Source organism: Erpetoichthys calabaricus, chromosome 9 (assembly GCF_900747795.2).
Source record: "Erpetoichthys calabaricus chromosome 9, fErpCal1.3, whole genome shotgun sequence".
NCBI classification, from domain to species: Eukaryota; Metazoa; Chordata; class Cladistia; order Polypteriformes; family Polypteridae; genus Erpetoichthys; species Erpetoichthys calabaricus.
In genome coordinates, this window is record NC_041402.2 from 38,713,001 (window position 1) to 38,738,087 (window position 25,087).

Sequence of the window (25,087 nt, forward strand, 5' to 3'; positions counted from 1 at the left end):
GCGACGGAGACACCTGCACTCAGTAATATGAAGGGATATTCACATATGTTTGCTATTGCATATCATATGTAGGTTCCAGATCCAGGTAATGCTTAATTGGAAAATGCGAATTTGAAAAAATGGTACGTTGCTTGTCAGAATTTTAATTTACTTAAAAATAAACAAATAATAATCATTGTTCTAACATGGCATAACGCCTTGAATCTCAAAAATTGGTCTGCCCCAGACGTACCGCTTAATTCCCAGGTCTATAGACCTGTGTTTTTTTCTTCTTTAGTGTGTTAAGATTGAACTACTTGAATATTTTTTTTTATTTCATACCTTTCTTTCCTCATTCTTCTGGCGTCATACAGGCTTTTTCGTCCCCGATACAGAATACTGTGGCGTCCTCGCTTGTGCCATGAACCCGAACATTTTTAGAAATTGTAATGTTGGAGAAAAACTACAGCAGTTTTTAGTAGATACTTTTTTTTAGATTTAAAGAACATTTAAAACAGAAACGGTAAGCAGTTCAAAGGCAGCATTTTTTTTACCACAGCGGTGTACTTGATCTTTCTTTCAAAGGTTCCCGTTACTAAAGTGAAAGGTGTTTTCGGAAACGCGCCCCGCCTTTTTTGTTCAACCAATCGCATTACGCGACACTCTGCTGTGTAGGACATTGCGCACACTAATAGATTATTGTCAAGTTCACGTTTTAGAAGTGGTCTCGGCTATACTTTTCTGTTCCTCAAGTCCAACCCAGTTGCATTACTTTTGTTAATATTGTATTACGGTATTTTCATTGTGCAACACTTCGAGCCCTGAAGCATGTTGACACTCGGATGTGACCTGTCAAGTGCACAGCGGGCTTACACCGGTGGAACTAAAACCTGCTGAGGTTAAAAAAGTGAACATTTAATAACAAACAAAAACAGCAGGTAAGAAAGTTTCAACAGAACGCCTATCACATTAAACACCTGGAAGGAATTAAGATAGATTTGTTAAAATGTACGTGTTTATTAATGTTATGTTATTGAAGCTAGTTTTGAATTGACATTCTAGGAACTTATTAACATTGCTTGCAATATATTAAGTCTTAATGGTCGGTTATTCTTTCAATTTTAAACTAATAATTCCTCCTGTGTTAAATCATTGTGCTTTCCAACTGTGTTACTGTGTTTGCACAATTGTAAACGAAAGTCTTTGTCAGTTAATACTCACTTCTTATGTGCAATTATCTATATCCTTGACATGCAGATTTTGCAGGACGATAACTGTCTTAATATAACATCTTACTTGTTAGGGTTTTGCTTGCCCAAGTAGGCGGCTTTGTGGAACATGGGTGGACTTTGAAAAGGGAAAAGGGGTAGGTAATTCCTTTATGTATTATAATTTGTCAACATAAATGAGACAACCTTGGAGGTGGTTGTTAATTATTGCATTAGCTGCCTGTAGATACAAGAGAAAATAAATATTTTGAGCACGTTTAGGTTTTAAAATGTGCCTACTGTTAAACGTGGAATAAGGGAATATGAAAGAGGCAAGATAATGCAATTAATATAGCATCAGGTTCCCAAAAGCCCACCTAATTCCAATTCACATGTTTAGTTTGCCAGTACATTAAAATGTATGCATGCATGCCATGTTTAAAATTGTCTTTTAACTTGACATATTCTTTTAATTATAATAACCCTTGAAAACCCAGTGCATACTTCTTATGAGTATATAACATAAAATTATAATTACCATATTAGTAAGGATGTAATGCTAATAAGACCTAACATAATACTCTCATACCCACTTAAGTGTTCAGGGTCAAAAGTGGTTAGAGTCTGCTGTTAATGTGAACATAATAATGACAGTTTACACATAATTTATTTATAATTCTGTAGACGACATAATACACTTTGTTGTCTAACAGTGTAATTATCCAAGTAACATTTATTGAATAATATTAAGGTGTCAATTTAAATGTCCATCCGCTTTCTATTCTTAAATTTCTCTTTACAGGATCTTTTAGGCACTAAAGCCTATGCCAGCAGAATAAGGCAGAAATCGGCCAAGGAAAGGATTCTTGTTCACCACAGTACACAATCTTGCGTACACCCCACCCACGGTCACTCATGCAGATTTAACTGTTAACCTAACATTCATTCAACTTGAACATGACAGCTTCCAACAAAGTGTGATAGGACTAGGTACTGAAACAGCATCCTGGAGTTGTGAGGCATCACTGATAATCATTTTAACATCCATCCATCCATCCATTATCCAACCCGCTACATCCTAACTACAGGGTCACGGGGGTCTGCTGGAGCCAATCCCTGACAACACAGGGCGCAAAGCAGGGAACAAACCCCGGGCAGGGCGCCAGCCCACCGCAGATCATTTTAACATTGTGCTGCTAAGTATTTGAACAATCTTATAAAATGATAATTCTATACATTGTGTTCTTTAATAGTACAAAAACTAAAATTGAAAACATAGGTATTTGTTAAAAGATTTTTAATGAAAAGAAGAGATTTCAAGTGTTGCATCTCAGTAGTGGTAAATGCTTGTCAATGAAAGTTCCTTGTGTGATGCCTGGTTGGGATGCCTTTAGTATGAATTTTGTCTGTCATTCACAAGGTTATGTGGTTTCGGGAATATTTAGGCCATAGGGCCTTTGTTTATGATTTTCCAAATATGCAAGATAAAAAAACTTTATATGAGGCCAGTATGTAATGAAGAGTTATTCTATCAAAGCATACTTCCTGTTTTGTGCCCATTGTTGTCTGGATAAGTTCAGATCACCACAGCCATATTCATATATTAGATTATTTTTTTAAATTCAGTATTGTTTGGTTTTGATTGTAATATGCCAAGTGTTTTGCATTTTTAAATAAATATGATATAAAATCATTACTGATTTTGAGTTTTAAACCTAAATAGAGAGTGGGAAAATGTTACATGTTGATTAGCACTATGTTACATGTTGATTAGCAGTAATGGCCTAATAACCGACTAATTTCAGATGTTCTCTTTGCAGCAGCATTGATGCTCATGCAGCATGTCCACCAATGTCTGTCCCCGTTTTATGGTGGCCACTGTCCTGGATGATCTATTTACCAGCACTGGAGAAGCTGTTCAAGATATTTCTAACTCATTACAGATTGTATCCCAACAGCAGATGCCATCATCAGGTCAGGAGTCTAGTCTAAGTTTTCAAATATCTTAAAATTAAACCCATGTGAACTCAAAGGAATGGTTGTATAAACCATACAAATAGTTTAAATATATTTTAAATAATATCACAGTTTGTATTTTTAATGTAACACTCTGAGAAAAACAATTTAGTAGTCAAAATGGCAGATAAATCAAATAAATAAGAAAAGAAGAAATCTTGAGTGAAAAGATCATATTGTGATGTGCTTTGAAAATCTAAACTTGTATCTAATAATTCTCTGGGTGACTGTGAAACGTTCAAGTAAAGAAAAACAAAGAAGGCTTAACCATTTCCTTTAATCTTACTTAAACATTTATAGCATTATTAATACATGCCATGCATTAAAGTTTTAATAAATTCTGCTGAGTAACAGTCTGAGCATGATGTTTTCCCTAATCATTTGATGCCATTTGCTTTTAGATAGTGTTACTACACTAATGGTCAGTCCAGTCCAGTCACTACTGGAATTTAATCCTAGATTTTTCATTAGGAAGCAATTAATTTGAGTTTATTAATGGTGTGACTGCTGTGAGTCATTCAGCCAAGTAGAGAATAAATTCTTTGAAAAAAAAAATCCCTAACTATTTACGATCCTTTAATAATCAAAAAACATATAAGAATAATACATAGGAGTGATTTCAACGTGAGGTGTGATAATTATACATCTCTTTTTCATTTTAAAGGAACTGTGACTCTGTAAACATAATTGACAGTTGAAGTCTCTTCCCAAAAGATATTTTATCAGTCTCCGTTAAAATATTTTTAAAAATATTTTCAAAGTTTGCTAGGGTTAGTGACACTTTTAAATGCTTGTTACACCTTTGGTAAACCATAAGCAGTGTTTCTGCTTAACTTGCTGCTTAAAGTGAACTGGCAACACTCTGTCTCAGGTTCCTTATATCTGCAGCAGAAGGAGGCAGCACACTCTCTTGTGATGACCTTATTGGGCTGTGCAACCTTCCTTGTGACTGTTAATGGTGTGTCTTTCTTATGATGCTTCTGATGCTACTCTGAAAATGGAAAGGAGCATACTTTGAGGCACTTGGAGTTTCTCACATTTTACCTTACAGTTTTCTGGCTCCTGCCTTATGGGGAGGTGGGGGTGGTGACAGAATGGTGATGGGTCTAATTAGAAATGGGGATAAGTCAGCCAACAGAATGAAGAAACAGAAATTGTTGGATTGGTTTAAGTGTCTACGAAGTATCTTAATTGGATAAGATGAATAAGATGATTGTCGACTTCAGGAAGGCACATGCTGTCCACACCATACTGCACATCGAGGGGTCTGTGGTGAAATTGGTCCAAAGCTCCAAATTTCTTGGTGTGCATCTGGCAGCTGACCTTACCTGGTCAAATAAGATTACCTCCATAGCCAAGAAGACACAGCAGCATCTCCAATTCCTTCAGTGTCTGAGAAAGGCAAGCCTGCCTCCCCTCATTCTTATCATATTTTACAGGGGTGCAATCAAAAGCATTCTGTCCAACTGCATCACAGTGTGATTTAGGAACAGCGTCTCAGTGTATTACAGTGTCTCTGACCACAGGGAGCAGAAAATATCATTGGGGCCTCTTTATCAAGTATTGAAACCTTATAACCTTGAGCATTATGGAAGACCATTCCCACCCCTCCCGTGATCTCTGTCTCACTTCCATATGGCAGAGGGTTCTGTAGCATTTGAACCAGTTCTGCAAGGTTCTGGCTCAGCTTCTACCCCTATGCTGTCTGGTTTTTGAACTCTGTTCTGCCCCTCTCCACTAAGATCTGCTCCTTGTATTGTAACAACTGTTACATTTGCTTCTATTTATTCGTTTATTAATTTATTTATTTTGATTCGTTACTATTCATTAATTTACCTTTTATTTATTTATTTTACCTATTATACGTACAGTATTTTACTTATTATTTATCTTGTTATAGTATAATTTGTTACTTGTCTTGCACTTGCCCTGTGTTTATGGGGAACATTATTTTGTACCACTACAGGCAACAATACTGTATGCGGATGGTATGACAATCAAGTCATTTGACTTGAACTCTGATAAAGTCATTCACGCAGAGACTGTCAAATGATTACTCTTAAATATTTATTATTTTTGTATTATTTGTTAGGCTATCATTCATATTTATTTATTATACTAATATTAATGGCACTCCTCCCTTTTTGCTGACACACTGAGGTTTTTTTCCCCCCATCTCCTTGTTCATAATGCACATTACATATTTTAAGGAATAGGATGAATGCTTACATAAAACCTGTACTTTTTACATGCTCTCTTTTGAGATTGGGTTTGATTTAGGGCTCAGTCATTGTATTGAATGACATTTTGATGTCTGCATAATTTTTCACCATATACTATAGTCTGTAAATTCATCCAGAAGGAACAAGTGAGTATGTTGTGCATTGGATTATGACTTGTGCTTGTGGCTTTTCACTGTATAATAGAAGAATTCAGAAAACTTATTTATCTATTATAATAGATTTCCTGACTAAAAGCAGTTAATGTTTCTTTAGTAATTTCAGTAAAATCCATTTTCCATCCATCCATTCATTTCTTAATCCAAGCTCACTTACCCAGTTTGGGGTTGCAGAGAGTCTGTGTCTGTCAAGTGTACTTATCAAGTACTTGGTGCAACAAGCACCTTGAATGGTGGAAAGCTAGAGTAATTAACCAAGTGGAATACCAAGAGCAGTCTGGTGACTGCTTCCTAGCATCTCATAGAAGAATACAGTGAATGTACGAAGAAGTGCTAAAGAAATTACAACAGGTAACAATCAGAATATCATTTGGGATTTGCAATACAACTACATTTTTTAAATTTATGTAAGTGGGATAACCAAATTCTCACCATACTAATTCAAACTGGCAGTTTTTTCATAAATTACAATTCTCTGCTAAAATTTTTATAAAGCTGATATTAAAATGTATACCTAAACCTTTGACTGATGTTAGTACCGTACTTGAAACAGTCTGAAGTATTTTTCCCCCTTAGCAGTTTTAGACATTTTTTGATGTTGCAAACTACTTGTTTTCTTCAAGTTGAGCTAAGACAGGCCACTAGTATGAAGAGGATCAAAATGGTGTATACACTGACTGAGAATAGTAAAACATTGGTTGTTAAAATATTGGGCTTTCCCAACATGTGCATCATTTGTTTTTGGTTTTGGCATTAGAAGACTGTAGTTATTAAAGATGTTAAAAATACATTATTTCAGACACAAGCTTCCTGTTTTAAGTGTTATAAAGCCTATCAAAAACATTGTTTGCATTAGTAAAACGTTATGTACTAGGGAGAAAATGTGCTTTAATGATAATTTAACAGTGAGGTATTAACTTTACTAGTTTCAGAACTATGAATTGCTTACAGGTTGTTAGCTAGTTATGAACAGAATCGGTGACAAAGGGCAGCCCTGGCGGAGTCCAACTCTCACTGGAAACGGGTTCGACTTACTGCCGGCAATGTGGACCAAGCTCTGGCACCAATCGTACAGGGACCGAACAGCCCTTATCAGGGGGGCCGGTACCCCATACTCTCGGAGTACCCTCCACAGGATTCCCTGAGGGACACGTCGAATGCCTTTTCCAAGTCCACAAAACACATGTAGACTGGTTGGGCAAACTCCCATGCACCCTCCAGGACCCTGCTAAGGGTATAGAGCTGGTCCACTATTCCGCGACCAGGACGAAAACCACACTGTTCCTCCTGAATCCGAGGCTCGACTATCCGACGGACCCTCCTCTCCAGGACCCCTGAATAGACTTTTCCAGGGAGGCTGATCCCTCTGTAGTTGGAACACACCCTCCGGTCCCCTTTCTTAAAGAGGGGGACCACCACCCCGGTCTGCCAATCCAGAGGCACTGTCCCTGATGTCCATGCAATGTTGCAGAGGTGTGTCAACCAAGACAGTCCTACAACATCCAGAGTCTTGAGGAACTCCGGGCGTATCTCATCCACCCCTGGGCCCCTGCCACCAAGGACTTTTTTGACCACCTCGGTGACCTCAGTCCCATAGATGGGGGAGCCCACCTCTGAGTCCCAGGCTCTGCTTCCTCATTGCAGGCATGTTAGTGGGATTGAGGAGGTCTTCGAAGTACTCCCCCCACCAACCCACAACGTCCCGAGTCGAGGTCAGCAGCGCACCATCCCCACCATATACAGTGTTGACACTGCACTGCTTCCCCTTCCTGAGACGCCGGATGGTGGACCAGAATCTCCTCGAAGCCGTCCGAAAGTCGTTCTCCATGGCTTCCCCAAACTCCTCCCACGCCCGAGTTTTTGCCTCAGCAACCACCAAAGCCGCATTCCGCTTGGCCTGCCGGTACCTATCAGCTGCCTCCAGAGTCCCACAGGACAAAAGGGTCCTGTAGGACTCCTTCTTCAGCTTGACGGCATCCTTCACCGCCGGTGTCCACCAACGGGTTCGGGGATTGCCGCAACGACCACCTTACGGCCACAGCTCCGGTCAGCTGCCTCAACAATAGAGGCACGGAACATGGCCCATTCGGACTCAATGTCCCCCACCTCCCTCGGGATGTGGTCGAAGTTCTGCCAGACGTTCCCAGCAGACCCTCACAACACGTTTGGGCCTACCACGCCTGACCGGCATCCTCCCCCACCATTGAAGCCAACTCACCACCAGGTGGTGATCAGTTGACAGCTCCGCCCCTCTCTTCACCCGAGTGTCCAAGACATGTGGCCGCAAGTCCGACGACACGACCACAAAGTCGATCATCGAACTGAGGCCTAGGGTGTCCTGGTGCCAAGTGCACATATGAACACCCCTGTGCTTGAACATGGTGTTCGTTATGGACAATCCATGACGAGCACAGAAGTCCAATAACAAAACACCGCTCGGGTTCAGATCGGGGGGGCCATTCCTCCCAATCACGCCCTTCCAGGTCTCACTGTCATTGCCCACGTGAGCATTGAAGTCTCCCAGCAGAACGAGGGAGACCCCAGAAGGTATGCCCTCTAGCACCTCCTCCAGGGACTCCAAAAAGGGTGGGTACTCCAGACTGTTGTTCGGCGCATGCGCACAAACAACAGTTAGAACCCGTCCACCCACCCGATGGCGAAGGGAGGCTACCCTCTCGTCCACCAGGGTAAACCCCAATGTACAGGCTCCAAGTCGGGGGGCAATAAGTATACCCACACCTGCTCGGCGCCTCTCACCGGGGGCAACTCCAGAGTGGTACAGAGTCCAGCCCCTCTCAAGGAGATAGGTTCCAGAGTCCAAACTGTGCGTCGAGGTGAGTCCGACTATAGCTAGGCGGAACCTCTCAACTTCGCGCACTAGCTCAGGCTCCTTCCCCTTCAGATAGGTGACATTCCACATCTCAAGAGCCAGCTTCTGTAGCCGAGGATCGGACCGCCAAGGTCCCCGCCTTCGGCCACCACCCAACTCACATTGCACCCGACCTCCTTGGCCCCTCCCATAGGTGGTGAGCCCATGGGAAGGGGGACCCATGTTGCCTCTTCGGGCTGTGCCCGGCCGAGCCCCATGGGTGCAGGCCCGGCCACCAGGCGCTCGCCATCGAGCCCCACCTCCAGGCCTGGCTCCAGATGGGGGCCCCGGTGACCCACGTCCGGGCAAGGGAAAACGCCGTCCAAAGTTGTCTTTCATCATAGGAGGTTTGTTTGTTTAGCTGATATAACATAGTTATATTATTCACCAAGATATTGTAATTTTTTTTTTACATTGTTAATATTATGTTATCTCTTAAGGACCCAGGATCATAATGCATTTAAGTTATTACCCTTATTCATTTCTTGTGCAGGACTGTTACCTTCTGCTTTGAAATTGCATTGTGCAAACAGCAAGAGGAATTAATAATTTTCTGGCAGTGCAGATATTTCAAAAATGGGCTGCTATAATTACAATATATTGTGTGGTTTGGGGTACCGAAGTCCACTGTAAATGTTATATTTAAAGGGTGTACAGCAATATAATTCAAAATTATTCTGATGGCTCACTTTGCCCTAACTTGGCTTTATTACATTTAAGGTGAATTGCACCTAGTATTTATTACTAGTTAAAATGCTACATAATGTGCATGTTCTGACTGTGTGTCTTGCTACTAAAGATGAAAAATACAACTGTAAAAGTTGCCTGTGTAAATACATTACAACATACTTCAATAGTTTAGAATACAGTAATCCCTCCTCCATCGCGGGGGTTGCGTTCCAGACCCCCCCGCGAAAGGTGAAAATCCGCGAAGTAGAAACCATATGTTTATATGGTTATTTTTATATTGTCATGCTTGGGTCACAGATTTGCACAGAAACACAGGAGGTTGTAGAGAGACAGGAACGTTATTCAAACACTGCAAACAAACATTTGTCTCTTTTTCAAAAGTTTAAACTGTGCTCCATGACAAGACAGAGATGACAGTTCAAAATTAAAAGAATGCACACATATCTTCCTCTTCAAAGGAGTGTGTGTCAGGAGCAGAGACTGTCAGAAAGAGAGAGGAAAGCAAACAAATCAATAGGGCTGTTTGGCTTTTAAGTATGCGAAGCACCGCCCGGACAAAGCAGTTGAAGGCAGCAGCTCACACCCCCTCCGTCAGGAGCAGAGAAAGAGAGAGAGAGACAGATAAAAACAAACAATCAAAAATCAATACGTGCCCTTCAAGCTTTTAAGTATGCGAAGCACCGTGCAGCATGTTGCTTCACGAAGCAGCTGCACAGAAGGTAGCAACGTGAAGATAATCTGTCAGCACAAGAGAGGGAGAGAGAAAAGTAAGTTGGGTAGCTTCTCAGCCATCTGCCAATAGCGTCCCTTGTATGAAATCAACTGGGCAAACCAACTGAGGAAGCATGTACCAGAAATTAAAAGACCCACTGTCCGCAGAAATCTGCGAACAAGCAAAAAATCCGCGATATATATTTAAATATGCTTACATATAAAATCCGCGGTAGAGTGAAGCCGCGAAAGGCGAAGCGCGATATAGCGAGTGATTACTGTATATGTTAAAGGCCTTGTACACATCATAGATATTGTAATATCCTTCAATGAGTGAAACTTTGGCACAGTAGTGATGTGTTTCCTCTTTAGATAACAGGGTCAAGGCTGCACAAAATCTTATTTTCTTAGCCATTTAGGCAGTTTGCATCTGGTCCATAGTAAGAGTGACGACACAAAAGCTGAGGTTGTTTTAAAGAAGTAAGCTGTGTAGTGGCAGCAACTGAGAACAAATGTAATCTTTTTTTTTTTTTTTTTTTTTTTTTTTTATAATGTCTTGATGAGGATCCTCTCAGAGTTATCTGTTAATCAGCTAAAGTGCCATACCAACCCTCATTTTGAAATCAATGTCCTATTGATTGATACTTTAACAATTTGGCTGAGAATATTGAGTAGCAACTGGAAAATGAGTATGTCCTTTTATACAGTGCTCCACTTACTACCCCCATTTTCAGTTTCCTCTTGCCTTTTATTTAGTATAATTTGTCACCCTTTATTTAAAACACATTCCTCACTGGCTGTTCACAGCTTCACACCAGTAAAATTGACAATAATCTTTAGTGGCCTTTCAGTGAGAGCCCCTTTCACCTTCTGCATTGACCCATTTACAGCAGTTAGTTTTGCTTAACACTTGAATAGCAGCAGACCTGACTTTCTTAGATACTTAAGCAGGCACCCAGCCAAAGTTTAATCGCAGTCTTACTGTACCTCCACAGGTGCGTTTAGCAGAAATTAGATTTGGGACTTAGAGTGCTAATGATACAGTATGTCTTGCTTCTATAGATATAGATGTCACTTAGGAGACATTTTCTGGGCAAATTTAGCACAACTGAGTTACATAAATACATAAAAGTAAATGTTTTTTTAAGATGAAATAGGGTTGCAATGATTGTTTAAAATTCTAAGAGTTCTAACAGTCTTTTGTTGAGCTCAAATTATTGTCTATTTGCTAAAAAGTTACTAAAATATATATATTTTTATTTTGTATAAGCAATTTTGTTTTTATTTAATTCCCTTGTTTGTATTTTTTTACTCTAACGTAAGCATCTTTATATGTGCTGATTTTTTAAACCTATCAATCAGGATTTTTTTTTGTGCATGTTCGTTCTTTGTGCTTTACTTCTGTTTATTTTATGCTCAGCTTTTGAATTTGTGGGAGTACATAGGAATGAATAATACTGTGAAATAACTGTAGTTATACTTGTTTGAACTTTTTTATTTCAATATATTTTGCTTCTTTCAGTTTCTTGATTTTTTTGGTGCTTTAAAATGTAATGACTTCTATTTACATGTGTATTAAAACTCTCAAAAAGCCAAGGTTTAATTTTTAAAACATGTGGTATTTAATTTTTTATACTTTATATCCCAGATTTTCTTAAATTCCTAGTTTATTGAGTAACTGCCATTCCAACCTGCCCCAGTTGCTTATTTTGTGTACAGTCTGATGTTTTCCTTTTCTAAGTAAGTCTGTTAGCTAACTCTTAAAGGGCTGTGAGCCTTCTGAATGGGTGGAGTTGAGTTGTATGGTAATTTCCATAAGAGGAAGTGACAAAAGTGCTGTGGAATGCAGCTTGAGTTTGGAAGTTTGGAGTCTGGGAATCAGTCGGTCTGCAGCTGGGAGCTCAATAGCTGTGGCAGGCTGGAGGACAATGCCCCATTTTACAGTTGTGCCGGTGGAGGATAGCGGCAGGTCAAACTATGATAGTTTGGAAGGAATTAACTGGGTTGATTACAGCAGTGTGGATCAGGGGCCCATTGATAATACAGACACAGTCAGCTCGGATGGTAAGTACAGAACTTTTTGCAAATTTTTCTTGATGAATTTAAATGAGAAGCACCTCATGGATTTGTTAGTTTTGAGAAGAGTCTGCAACTATTAAGAATGAAGTCCCATTTTTTATTTATTTTTTTAACTTTAACTAGTGCAGACAGTTTCATGTCCATATTGAATGGTTTTTTCACATTTTATAGAGCATATCTTTTTTCCCGTGGCAGTGGTTTCAATTTAATTCAGTCTCCTTTGTGCTTTCATAGTATAATTTGATCTTTTTATGACTGATGTTCCTTTAACTATTCTTCAGTGGAACAGAACTTATTTTGTGGGTAAGAGGGGACTTTTGTTTACAATGTGGAATTGGCAGATGATGTTAGAATGACAAAACAAACAGTGACGACAGGAAGTATTTTTAATGTGATCAATCAGCAAAGCTGACATTTAGATTTTAAATACAAGGTTATTTTTTCATATAAACATACTTATACATATACATATATACTTATATAGTAAACATTATATAATGTGAATATAGTCCCATGATTGTTTTTATTTATAGATTGATTTTCGCATTACTTCAGACAGGAATGTTTCCTTAAAAATGGAAAAAAAGTAACCACTCCTCCCAAAAATGTGTAGCTGGAGGGCTTACTTTCTCTGCTGTAGTTCCTTACAAGCATCAATTTTTATAACTGGTAGTTATAAAAAAAACTTTTAAAACTCCATGAACAGTAAACCACTGTTGTGTACGCTATTGCCCCATATCTGACATCTAGAAATATGCATCAAAACCACTCTGATTTGTTGATGGACTGGTATGCCTTGTACTCAAATTATAATGTTAGAGAGATATTCATATGCAGAAGCTCCACCTTTGCACAAAATTTGAAGTGTGTTTTCAAACAATTAATTAAGATCTCCTATCTATTTCAGAGGGATGGTTTGAGAAATGTTTTTAAATGTGTTTCAGGTACCTCACAGAATAAAATTTTAATATCAACCTAGTTTGAAGTTTTGTTTTTATCTGGGTGTGCCTTTTCTACCAAAATGATAGGCTTCCATGAACCTGGGAATAATGTTAGGATTTTTTCAGCTTCCTTTTTCCATTTCAAGCAATAGGCTTATATCACTGACTTGGGGATAGGATAATACAGCTGAATGGAAGTGAGACGTCCTACAGAAGAAAGGCCTAGTTCCCCTTTTGCTATGTGTCAAAGTGATTTCTCACCACTTTCGGTAATGATATCTAAATGGCATTCAGTGTGCTTTTAATAATCATTTTAAAGGTGATGGCAGTGTTTTAGTCAACATCATTTAATTATTTTCACTCCACTTTTTTGGTAAATATTGCATGGATTTTAAAACTGAAATAAATGTTGTTTTAAAGTTTGTGAAACACTAATATTTGTGTTTAATATAAAATGTGAATAATATTATATGTTGGAAAAAATACATATTTTGCAGCTTCGCAGTGAAGTTTTAAACATTTTCTGAGAATTTTCAAAACTGACGACAGTTTTGGAAAGCATGGGCTAGTATAGTAGACACATGGTGTTTTTTTGGAATGAGATTAAAATGCTTGCAAATTATTGTATATGGAGGATAGCAATTAAATTGATTTGCACATAACATGGAAACATGGAATATAATGCTATTAAAAATGAGGAAATATTTTTCTAAGCTGAAATACTGTAAGACTGTAGAGTCTATTGAGCTTCTGTTTTATTTTATTTAATTTTTCCCTCGTGTCTAAAAATGCAATATGGTGCACAGTTAGCAACCTATTTTTACTCTTTGTAGGTGTGTACTTTCTAATAAACTATTACTGCATTCAGGGCATATGTTTGCCAGCGCTGGTTCCAGAGATGAGTGTACTAAAAGGATATAGATGACAGCTGATGCATGATAGCTCAAATAATCTTGATAATGGTTATACTGTTTACCCAAAATAATATTTTTTTCTATTATGTCATGTAATATTGGGTAATTTTTTCCCCTAATTTACAATTTGTGCATTTACATGTGTCTGTGAAATTTCATTGTGTTAACAACAACAACAAAGAATATTTTCTGGTGCTGTAATATTTCACAAAGGCTGCTATAACTATATTGTAGGGCTTGGAGGACTGAAGTCTGCTGTGTACATACCCTTATTAGTTTTTTTTGTGTCACTACAGTCTGAGCTTTGACCAAGTAGGTTAGATAAGTTTTGCGAGTGAGTGCATTTGTAGCTCTTAATTGAATTTGTTTTTCAAGAAGTTCTAGGAAGTGCTATATTCTTTTATAGTTCATTTCAGAATCCATTTTGCTTTCCTGGCAATCTTTGTTTTTTATTTCTTGTTAAATGCTATAGTTAACAGTGTTTTTTCAAGATAGGAAGATAACACTTTTTTTCTTTATGTTCTTGTTCTGTTCATATTTTTTTAATTCTGTAGTTTGCCATTGAATACTTTGATATACAATAAAAAACAAAAGTCCATTATGATCCTGAAGCAATAATTAAAGGTCAAATGTGTTTTTCCACTAGAGTCATATAAAGGGATCTTTTTCTATCCTGTGGTCTGCAGTGCTTTTTGGACAGCATACACTGTTAGTTTGTTGAAGCAGAAAAGCTTACAGAAAACCAGTTTTGAGTGAGAAATGCACAGCAACTTTCCTTCATCTCATGGCTGTAATACTTTTATAGTAGGAGAGTTACTTTAAAATCCTTTAGACTTTTGAATAATTCTTTGATACATCATTATTTAGGAATATCTTCATCTACCAGTTTCTTTGACATTTTCACTTTTTGTTTTTAAACCTCCCTACTGTACAGGTTTTCAAGAGCAAAATCAGAAAGTGAAAATAGATTATTAATGTTTCTTTAAATAATACAGGCATAAATATAATGTAAGACTTTGTAGGAGGTATGCCAGCTTTTCATATACTCATGAAAGTCATTGTGGATGACCTTATATTGTTTGGAAATCATAAAACTATTTTCTGTTATATACAAATATTCTTTTGTCTGATAGTAGTTTTTAATATTCATCATTTCTAAATACACTTATTTTTTTGAGAAGAGGGTTTTAAAACCCCTATCTTGCATTTCTCCACAATAGCCTGTCACCTCTGATGGTTTACTATTATACAGAGAGAGAAGTTAAGTATTTTATCACTGTATGTCTCAGCCTCTGCCACTAGCTTTCTTTGCACCTTCTGTTTTTGCTGTAAATAATGTTGAACCCATATCAATTAAAAACTGAATCCTGTTAATTGTTAAGACAAATAGGACTTATAAAGGGAAGCAGAGAGGGCAAAAATATACTGTATCAGAGTTAAATGAAAAGGATTATAAACCACAAAAGTAATAATGAAACTGTATCGATGGATCACATTAAAACAGAAATAAATAATGAATATGCTGATAAATATATAAAATTTAAGTAATAAATAATGAAAAAGACAATCTTAAAAAGTAAACTAACAAAAAATATAGGTAAAAATGCCAAACAGCAAATATGAGATAGGTTTCAAATGATTGCCAGAAATAATAAAAATGAAATAAATGAACATACAAAATAAAGTAGATCATCAGATAAAAAACTAATTAAGAAATTGTATAAAAAGAATAAAAAATATATAATGTTTATAATCATTTGTATTGAACTCTGAAAAGTATGTTTTTGTCCTCCTGCTTATTCTTATTTTCCATTTTCTTTAAGGGAAATCCATTATAATGTTATAAATAAGTTTCACATATCTTTTTCTTTTGGCTATTTGTTATGTTCATAACTATTCTGTATGATTAACTCATGTATAGTTAATCCACAATTATTGGCACCCCTGGAAAAGATGGTAGATTACTTTAATCTCAGACTGAAATAAATGAGAAAAATTTATTTTGAGAAACAATTATTTTTAACCAAACCACATGTGCCACAATTATTGGAACCCCTAGAAATTCTTATGAAAAAAGTGTAACTAAAGCTTTTTTCCAATCTATATTTTATTTTTTTAAGTTAATCAGTGTGTAGAAACTTTCAAGTAGACTTCATGTTTTACTGGGGTATAATATGAGGTGGTACAGAGGCCAAAATCCCTTATTCATTCATCAACATGGAAAAGATAAGAGAATACACAATTCAAGTGATCTTATTAAGTTAGGGAATGGCTATAAAAATGTTGCTATTCACCTGAAAATATCCATATCTACACTTAAGACAATAATTAAAATGTTCAAAGCAACTGGAACTATTTCCATCTCGCCTGGAAAGGATCCAAGTTTATTTTGCCACCTCCAAAAGTGAACAGGGTGGTAGGAGAGGTTAAAAAAGTAATCGCTGTTGGAGAAATACAGAAGAAAGTGGTATTTTGGGGACATCAAGTCTACAAAACTGTCATCAGATGTTACCTCCATAACTTCCATTAAAGGTTGGATTTCTCATTTTTTTCTATTGTGATTTTTTTTTTTTTTTTTACAACCATTCTTACTCATCTTTACCAGATGTGCCAGTAATTGTGGTGGAGATTCTATATATGCATATATGTCTGTGTATAAATATATATATATATATATATATATATATATATATATATATATATATATATATATATAAATATATATAAATATATATAAATAAATAAAATATATTTTATATATATTAAATAAAAAACAATGCACTGAATATATATTTTAACTTCCTTTGTTAAACACTTTGTGATAATTCTTACTGTAAAACTATAGACAACCAGAATCATAATGCCATAATTCTGCATGTACCCACATGCAAATTGATAAAAAAAGCAGGTACTTTGAATATTTCATATTATGATCACAGGGTAGAGAAACATTTTTTTAAGTATTAGGAACATGATGAGGGTGAAATAGGTTAATGTGAGTTTAAGCAGATACCTTCATAGTTAAAATAACATACAATAAACACTATTTAGGTAACTGTTAACTTATTTTTTGTAGTCTTTTTTTTAATTACACATAGAGCCAGGATCTATTCTGGTAGCACTGTACGAAAGGCAAGTATGTGTGCTTGATAACATATTTAGCAATTAAATATTAAATTACTTTCATGATGCTGGAATTCGATGAGGAAGCAACAAAAGAATATGATCAAAGTGGAGCATACTGCATGGTATTATTTATCTTGACTTTCAGATAACATTTGATGAGGTGCCACATGAGAGGTTGGGCATTAAACTAAAAGAAGTGGGAGTTCAGGGTGATGTTTGTAGATGGGTGCAGAATTGGTTTAGACACAGGAAGCAGAGTGTGATGGTGCGTGGAACCGCTTCAGAATTGGCTGATGTTAAGAGTAGTATTCCACAGGGGTTAGTGCTAGGGCTGCTGCTATTTTTAATATATACAAATTATTCGGATAGGAATATAAGTAATAAGGTGGTTATGTTTGCAGATGATACCAAGATAGGTAGATTGGCAGATATTTTGTAATTCATTAAATTATTACAGCAGGACTTGGATAGCATAGAGGCTTGGGCAGATTTGTGATAGATAAAATTTAATGTCAGTAGATGTAAGGTATTACACATAGAAAGTGAAAATTTTAAGTTTGAATACACAATGGGAGATCTGAAAATCAAAAGGATTTAGGAGCTGTAGTGCACTATACACTATCAACTTCCAGACAGTGTTCAGAAGCCATTATGAAGTCAAACAGAATATTAGGTTATATAGCACATTGTGTGAAGTACAAGTTCAAGGAGGTTATGCTCAAGCTTTATAATGCACTAGTGAGGCCTTATCTGGAGTACTGTGTGCAGTTGATGTCTTCAGGCTACAAAAAAGACATAGCAGCACTAGAGAACTAGGCTCATTCCAGGGAGACAGGGGATGAATTCTGAAGAAAGATTTTCCTTTTCAGTTTAAGCAAAAGAAGATTAAGAGGTGACATGATTGAAGTGTTTAAAACTATGAAGGGAATTAGTACAGTGGATCAAGACTGTTATTTTAAAATGAGTTCATCAAGAACACAGGAGCACAGTTGGAAACTTGTTAAGGGTAAATTTCATACAAACATTAGGAAGGTGTTTTTTTGGAATAAGCTATCACGTAGCATGGTAGACAGTAAGACTTTAGGGACTTTCAAAACTAGACTTGATGTTTTTTTAGAAGAATTAAGTAGATAGTACTTTCTCTCTCTCGCTATTTACTTAGCAAAAGAAGCAGTAAATCAACTTTGGATTGTCTTATGAACAAAAAAAATGGTATACCTTGAATCAGAGCAGAAATAAATGTGGTTGAGTGTGAAGATACTGTAGTGTAACACAGAATCAAATAAATGTGTTAATTGAAGATCTAGAAAATCATGGACTGGCTGGGTTCATGATTTCTAGTTTTGTTCCTGTCTCTGACTAGACTAATCTTTCTGCACTTTATGTTTAAAAAATATGTAAATAATTGATTTTTACTTGTAAAACACCTTGGAACAGTGATTACCATAGAAAGGTAGTATTTAAAATAAATGTTCCTCACTTAGTTGTTAGTGCCAGATAACATAATAGATGGTGATTAGAATAGATTAATAAATATTGTGGTTAGCTGATATACAATATATTAGATATTAGGTTTTTAGCTACACCTGAGAGGAATTACATAGTGTAAGATACTGAATAGTATTCTTCAAGCAGAATTATTTCACTATTTTTAACGTTATGTGCTGACTGCTGTCTTGTATGCTTTAGCCTCCTGTGAATCTAGACTGAATTAAATGGGTTTAATTAATTAAAAGAGATTTTACAATCCTTGGATGCAGAAAAAGACTTTTATAGAATTGTATGGATATATCTGTGTTGTATTCTGTGCAAATTTGGTTTTGGCACCAATATATCTGCATGGATTAAATGATTTTGTACTTGTCCAGAAGCCTTGTGTATTATTAATAGTATAAACTGATTATTTCAAAGTAGAATGTGGAACCAGAAAAAGGTATGCATTATCACCAGTGCTTCTTGTAATTGCCCTTAAAGCATTGGCTGTTTAACTCCAGAAGCAATCAGGTGTAAAGGGAACCATTAGGCAAGAGCTTGAATTAAAAATATATATTTTTGTCTATGATATCGTGCTTTATATCTCAGAACTTCAGTCATCTGTATTATAAGTATTAAGATTTCTAAATTTAAAATGAATTTAAATAGAAGCATGCTTTTTCCAGTGAATTTTCTGGCAAGTGAAACCTGGCTGAAAAACTCTTTTGATTGTATCTGAACAATTTTAGGACAGTTATTAAAATGAAACATAAACATCTCTTTAAACACAAGATTGGCAATATGATGAAAAACTTCAAACTAGATGTTGTTAATAATAGTAATAATAATTCTTTGCATTTATATAGCTCTTTTCTCACTACTCAAAGCGGTCAGCAATTGCAGGTTAAGGGCCTTGCTCAAGGGCCCAACAGAGCAGAGTCCCTATTGGCATTTACGGGATTCGAACCGGCAACCTTCCGATTGCCAGTGCAGATCCCTATCCTCAAAGCCACCACTCTGCCCGAGATTGTCCTCCATCCATTCTACTTTAGCCTGGAGAATATCCTCTTAGTTCTCGTGTACAGTATCTTTTTATCTTGTTCTATGCTTCAAAAAATATTTCTTTTTAGGAGTTAGACTAATAACATCATTTATCTCTAACCTAGAACAACCACGCTTTCAAAAAGTGATTCTACAAATATCTAAAGCAGAAGGCTCCATGTGTGCCCAAACCAGGTAGTAATATTTCCTGTTAAGATAGAATTACAAAGCAAAAGCATGATTTTTCACATTTTTGCAAATGTATTAAAACTAAAAAGCTTAAATATCACATTAGCACAAGTATTCAGATTCTTTGTTATGACACTTGAAATTGCAATTTGGGTATCCATTTCTACAGATCATTGCTGAGGTGTTTCAAGACCTTGATTGGAGTCATCCTGTGGTAAATAGAATTGATTGTACATGATTAAGAAAGGCATACACAAATCTATATTAGGCGCCACAGTTGTCAATATGTATCACAGTATAAACCAAACCATGAGGTCAATAAAAATTGCCTGCAGAGCTTAGAGATCGGATTGTATTGAGGCATATATCCAGGAAGAGGTTGCGCAAACATTTCTGCAGCATTGAAGGTTCCAAAGAGCACAGTGTCCCTCATAATTCTTAAACGTGAGAAGCTTGAAATAACCATGATTCTTCCTAGATCTGGCCGCCTGGCCAAACTGACCAACTGGGAGAGAAGGGCATTAGTAAGACCGGTCACCAAGAACCCAATGCTAACTTTGGCTGTTCTCCAGAGAGCCTGTGTGGAGATGGGAGAAACTTCCAGAAAGACAACCATCACTGCACTATTCCACTGATCTGAGCTTTATGGCAGAGTGGCCAGAAAAAAGTCTTCCCTAATTAAAAGACCCATTAAAGCCTGCTTGGAGTTTGCAGAAAAGGCACCTAAAGGACACTCTGACTGTGAAAAGCCAGATTCTCTGGTCTAATGAAACCAAGATTAAACTATTTATCCTCAATTCTAAATATTGTGTCTGGAGAAAACCAGGCACTGATTATCACCAGCATAATACCATTCCAATGAAGAAGCAGGGTGGTGATGGCATCATGATGTGGGGTTATTTTTCTGTAGCAGAGACCAGGCGACTAGTCAGGATCAAAGTATGAAGATATCCTTAAATAAATCCTTTTCCACTCTAGACCTTATACTTTGCTGAACGTTCACCGTCCAACTGGGTAGTAATCGAAAGCAAAAAGTAAGACAACACAGGATGGTTTAGGAACTATTGTTTGGATGTCCTTGACTGGCCCAAACAAAGCCTGGACTTGAACCCAATTGAACATCTCTGGAGAGAAATGAGAAGAGCGGTTCACCATGGTCTCCATTCAGCCTGACAGAGCATGAAAGGATCTGCAAAGAAGAATGGCAGAAAATACCCAAATCCATATGTGTGAAGATTATACATTTCATTACACCCAAGAAGATTCCAGGCTGAAATCGCTACCCAGTGTGCTTCAAATAAGTAATGAGTAAAGAGTGTAAATACTTGAGTCAATGTAAGATTTCAGTTTTTTATTTTGAGCAAATTTTCTAATATTTCTAAAATCCTGGTTTTGCTTTGTCATTTTGGACCATTGTGTTTCTTGATATTGGGGGGGAAATGATTTTAATGTATTTTAGCATATGTCTACAACATACAAAAATGTGAAAATGTAAGTAGGGTCTTAATACTTCCTGAATGCACTGTATGAAATAATCTTAGGGAACAATGGGAAATGGATGTTTCAGTTACAATTTAAGAAAAAGAATGGAGTTCATTATTCATAATATATATATATATATATATATATATATATATATATATATATATATATATATATATATACAGTTAGGTCCACAAATATTTGGACAGAGACAACTTTTTTCTAATTTTGATTCTGTACATTACCACAATGAATTTTAAATGAAACAACTCAGATGCAGTTGAAGTGCAGACTTTCAGCTTTAATTCAGTGAGATGAACAAAACGATTGCATAAAAATGTGAGGCAACTAAAGCATTTTTTTAACACAATCCCTTCATTTCAGGGGCTCAAAAGTAATTGGACAAATTAAATAACAGGAAATAAAATGTTCGTTTCTAATACTTGGTTGAAAACCCTTTGCTGGCAATGACAGCCTGAAGTCTTGAACTCATGGACATCACCAGATGCTGGGTTTCCTCATTTTTAATGCTCTGCCAGGCCTTTACTGCAGCGGCTTTCAGTTGCTGTTTGTTTCTGGGCCTTTCTGTCTGAAGTTTAGTCTTCAACAAGTGAAATGCATGCTCAATTGGATTAAGATCAGGTGACTGACTTGGCCATTCAAGAATTTTCCACTTCTTTGCTTTAATAAACCCCTGGTTTGCTTTGGCTGTATGTTTTGGGTCATTATCCATCTGTATCATGAAACGCCGCCCAATCAGTTTGACTGCATTTGGCTGGATTTGAGCAGACAGTATGTCTCTGAACACCTCAGAATTCATTCGGCTGCTTCTGTCGTGTGTCACATCATCAATAAACACTAGTGACCCAGTGCCACTGGCAGCCATGCACGCCCAAGCCATCATACTGCCTCCACCGTGTTTTACAGATGATGTGGTATGCTTTGGATAATGAGCTGTTCCACGCCTTCTCCATACTTTTTTCTTGCCATCATTCTGGTAGAGGTTGATCTTGGTTTCGTCTGTCCAAAGAATGTTTTTCCAGAACTGTGCTGGTTTTTTAGATGTTCTTTAGCAAAGTCCAATCTAGCCTTTCTATTCTTGAGGCTTATGAGTGGCTTGCACGTTGCAGTGTACCCTCTGCATTTACTTTCATGCAGTCTTCTCTTTATGGTAGACTTGGATATCGATATGCCTACCCCCTGGAGAGTGTTGTTCACTTGGTTGTCTGGTGTGAAGGGGTTTCTCTTCACCATGGAAATGATTTTGCGATCATCCACCACTGTTGTCTTCCGTGGATGTCCATGCCTTTTTGCATTGCTGAGTTCACCAGTGCTTGCTTTCTTTCTCAGGATGTACCAAACTGTAGATTTTGCCACTCGTAATATTGTAGCAATTTCTCGGATGGGTTTTTTCTGTTTTCGCAAAATCTTCCACATGCAAGCACCACACCTCAAATCAACACCAGGCCTTTTATCTGCTTAATTGATAATGACATAACGACGGACTTGCCCACACCTGCCCATGAAATAGCCTTTGAGTCAATTGTCCAATTACTTTTGAGCCCCTGAAATGAAGGGATTGTATTAAAAAAATGCTTTAGTTGCCTCACATTATGATGCAATCGTTTTGTTTACCCCACTGAATTAAAGCTGAAAGTCTGCACTTCAACTGCATCTGAGTTGTTTTATTTCAAATTCATTGTGGTAATGTACAGAACCAAAATTAGAAAAAGGTTGTCTCTGTCCAAATATTTATGGACCTAACTGTATGTACAGTGGGACAAAAAGTATTTAGTCAGCCACCAATTGCGCAAGTTCTCCCACTTAAAGAGATGAGAGAGGCCTGTAATTTTCATCATAGGTATACCTCAACTATGAAAGACAAAATGAGAAAAAAAAATCCAGAAAATCACATTGTCTGATTTTAAAGAATTTCTGGCTCTCACAGACCTGTAACTTCTTCTGTAAGAGGCTCCTCTGTCCTCCACTCGTTACCTGTATTAATGGCACCTGTTTGAATCGTTATCAATATAAAAGACACCTGTCCACAATGTCAAACAGTCACACTCCAAACTCCACTCTGGCCAAGACCAAAGAGCTGTCAAAGTACACCAGAAACAAAAATGTAGATCTGCACCAGGCTGGGAAGACTGAATCTGCAATAGGTACGCAGCTTGGTGTGAAGAAATCAACTGTGGGAGCAATTATTAGAGAATGGAAGACATACAAGACCTCTGATAATCACCCTTGATCTGGGGCTCCACGCAAGATCTCACTCCGTGGGGTCAAAATGATCACAAGAACGGTGAGCAAAAATCCCAGAACCACACGGGGGGACCTAGTGAATGACCTGCAGAGAGCTGGGACCAAAGTAACAAAGGCTACCATCAGTAACACACTACGCCACCAGGGACTCAAATCCTGCAGTGCCAGACGTGTCCCCCTGCTTAAGCCAGTACATGTGCAGGCCTGTCTGAAGTTTGCTAGAGAGCATTTGGATGATCCAGAAGAGGAATGAAACCAAAATAGAACTTTTTGGTAAAAACTCTACTCGTCGTGTTTGGAGGAGAAAGAATGCTGAGTTGCATCCAAAGAACACCATACCTACTGTAAAGCATGGGGGTGGAAACATCATGCTTTGGGGCTGTATTTCTGCAAAGGGACCAGGACGACTGATCCGTGTAAAGGAAAGAATGAATGGGGCCATGTATCATCAGATTTTGAGTGAAAACCTCCTTCCATCAGCAAGGGCATTGAAGATGAAACATGGCTGTGTCTTTCAGCATGACAATGATCTCAAACACACTGCCCGGGTAATGAAGGAGTGTCTTCGTAAGAAGCATTTCAAGGTCCTGGAGTGGCCTAGCCAGTCTCCAGATCTTAACCCCATAGAAAATCTTTGGAGGGAGTTGAAAGTCCGTGTTGCCCAGTGACAGCCCCAAAACATCACTGCTCTAGAGGAGCTGTGCATGGAGGAATGGGCCAAAATACCAGCAACAGTGTGTGAAAATCTTGTGAAGACTTACAGAAAACATTTCACCTCCGTCATTGCCAACAATGGGTATATAACAAAGTATTGACATGAACTTTTGTTATTGACCAAATACTTTTTCTCCACCATAATTTGCAAATAAATTCTTCAAAAATCAGACAATGTGATTTTCTGGATTTTTTTTCTCATTTTGTCTCTCATAGTTGAGGTATACCTATGATGAAAATTACAGGCCTCTCTCATATATATATATGTATATGTATATATATATATGTATATGTATATATATGTATATATATATATGTATGTATATATGTATATATATGTATATGTATATATATGTATATATATATATATGTATGTATATATGTATATATATGTATATATATATATATGTATGTATATATGTGTATATATATGTATGTATATATGTATATATATGTATGTATATATGTATATATATGTATATATATATATATATATATGTATATGTACAGTGGTGTGAAAAACTATTTGCCCCCTTCCTGATTTCTTATTCTTTTGCATGTTTGTCACACAAAATGTTTCTGATCATCAAATACATTTAACCATTAGTCAAATCTAACACAAGTAAACACAAAATGCAGTTTTTAAATGATGGTTTTTATTATTTAGGGAGAAAAAAAATCCAAACCTACATGGCCCTGTGTGAAAAAGTAATTGCCCCCTTGTTAAAAAATAACCTAACTGTGGTGTATCACACCTGAGTTCAATTTCCGTAGCCACCCCCAGGCCTGATTACTGCCACACCTGTTTCAATCAAGAAATCACTTAAATAGGAGCTGCCTGACACAGAGAAGTAGACCAAAAGCACCTCAAAAGCTAGACATCATGCCAAGATCCAAAGAAATTCAGGAACAAATGAGAACAGAAGTAATTGAGATCTATCAGTCTGGTAAAGCCATTTCTAAAGCTTTGGGACTCCAGCGAACCACAGTGA

General features: G+C 37.1%; 1 protein-coding gene across 3 annotated transcripts in view; it reads left to right on the top strand.

Moving 5' to 3' along the window:
* Nucleotides 1-678: 678 nt before the first annotated feature.
* The window catches only part of slc12a4 (solute carrier family 12 member 4), a 148,795-nt gene continuing 124,386 nt past the window's right edge, over nucleotides 679-25,087 (top strand). Inside the window, exons 1-2 of one of the 3 annotated variants that reach the window (XM_051932150.1) lie at nucleotides 679-917; nucleotides 3,008-3,161. In XM_051932150.1, the coding sequence (XP_051788110.1) occupies nucleotides 3,029-3,161 (133 nt within the window). In that variant the 5' untranslated portion in view covers nucleotides 679-917; nucleotides 3,008-3,028. Of the gene's footprint in view, nucleotides 918-3,007; nucleotides 3,162-11,710; nucleotides 11,936-25,087 lie in introns of those variants that run through there. The other 2 variants (XM_051932149.1, XM_028809320.2) reach the window with 2 other exon arrangements.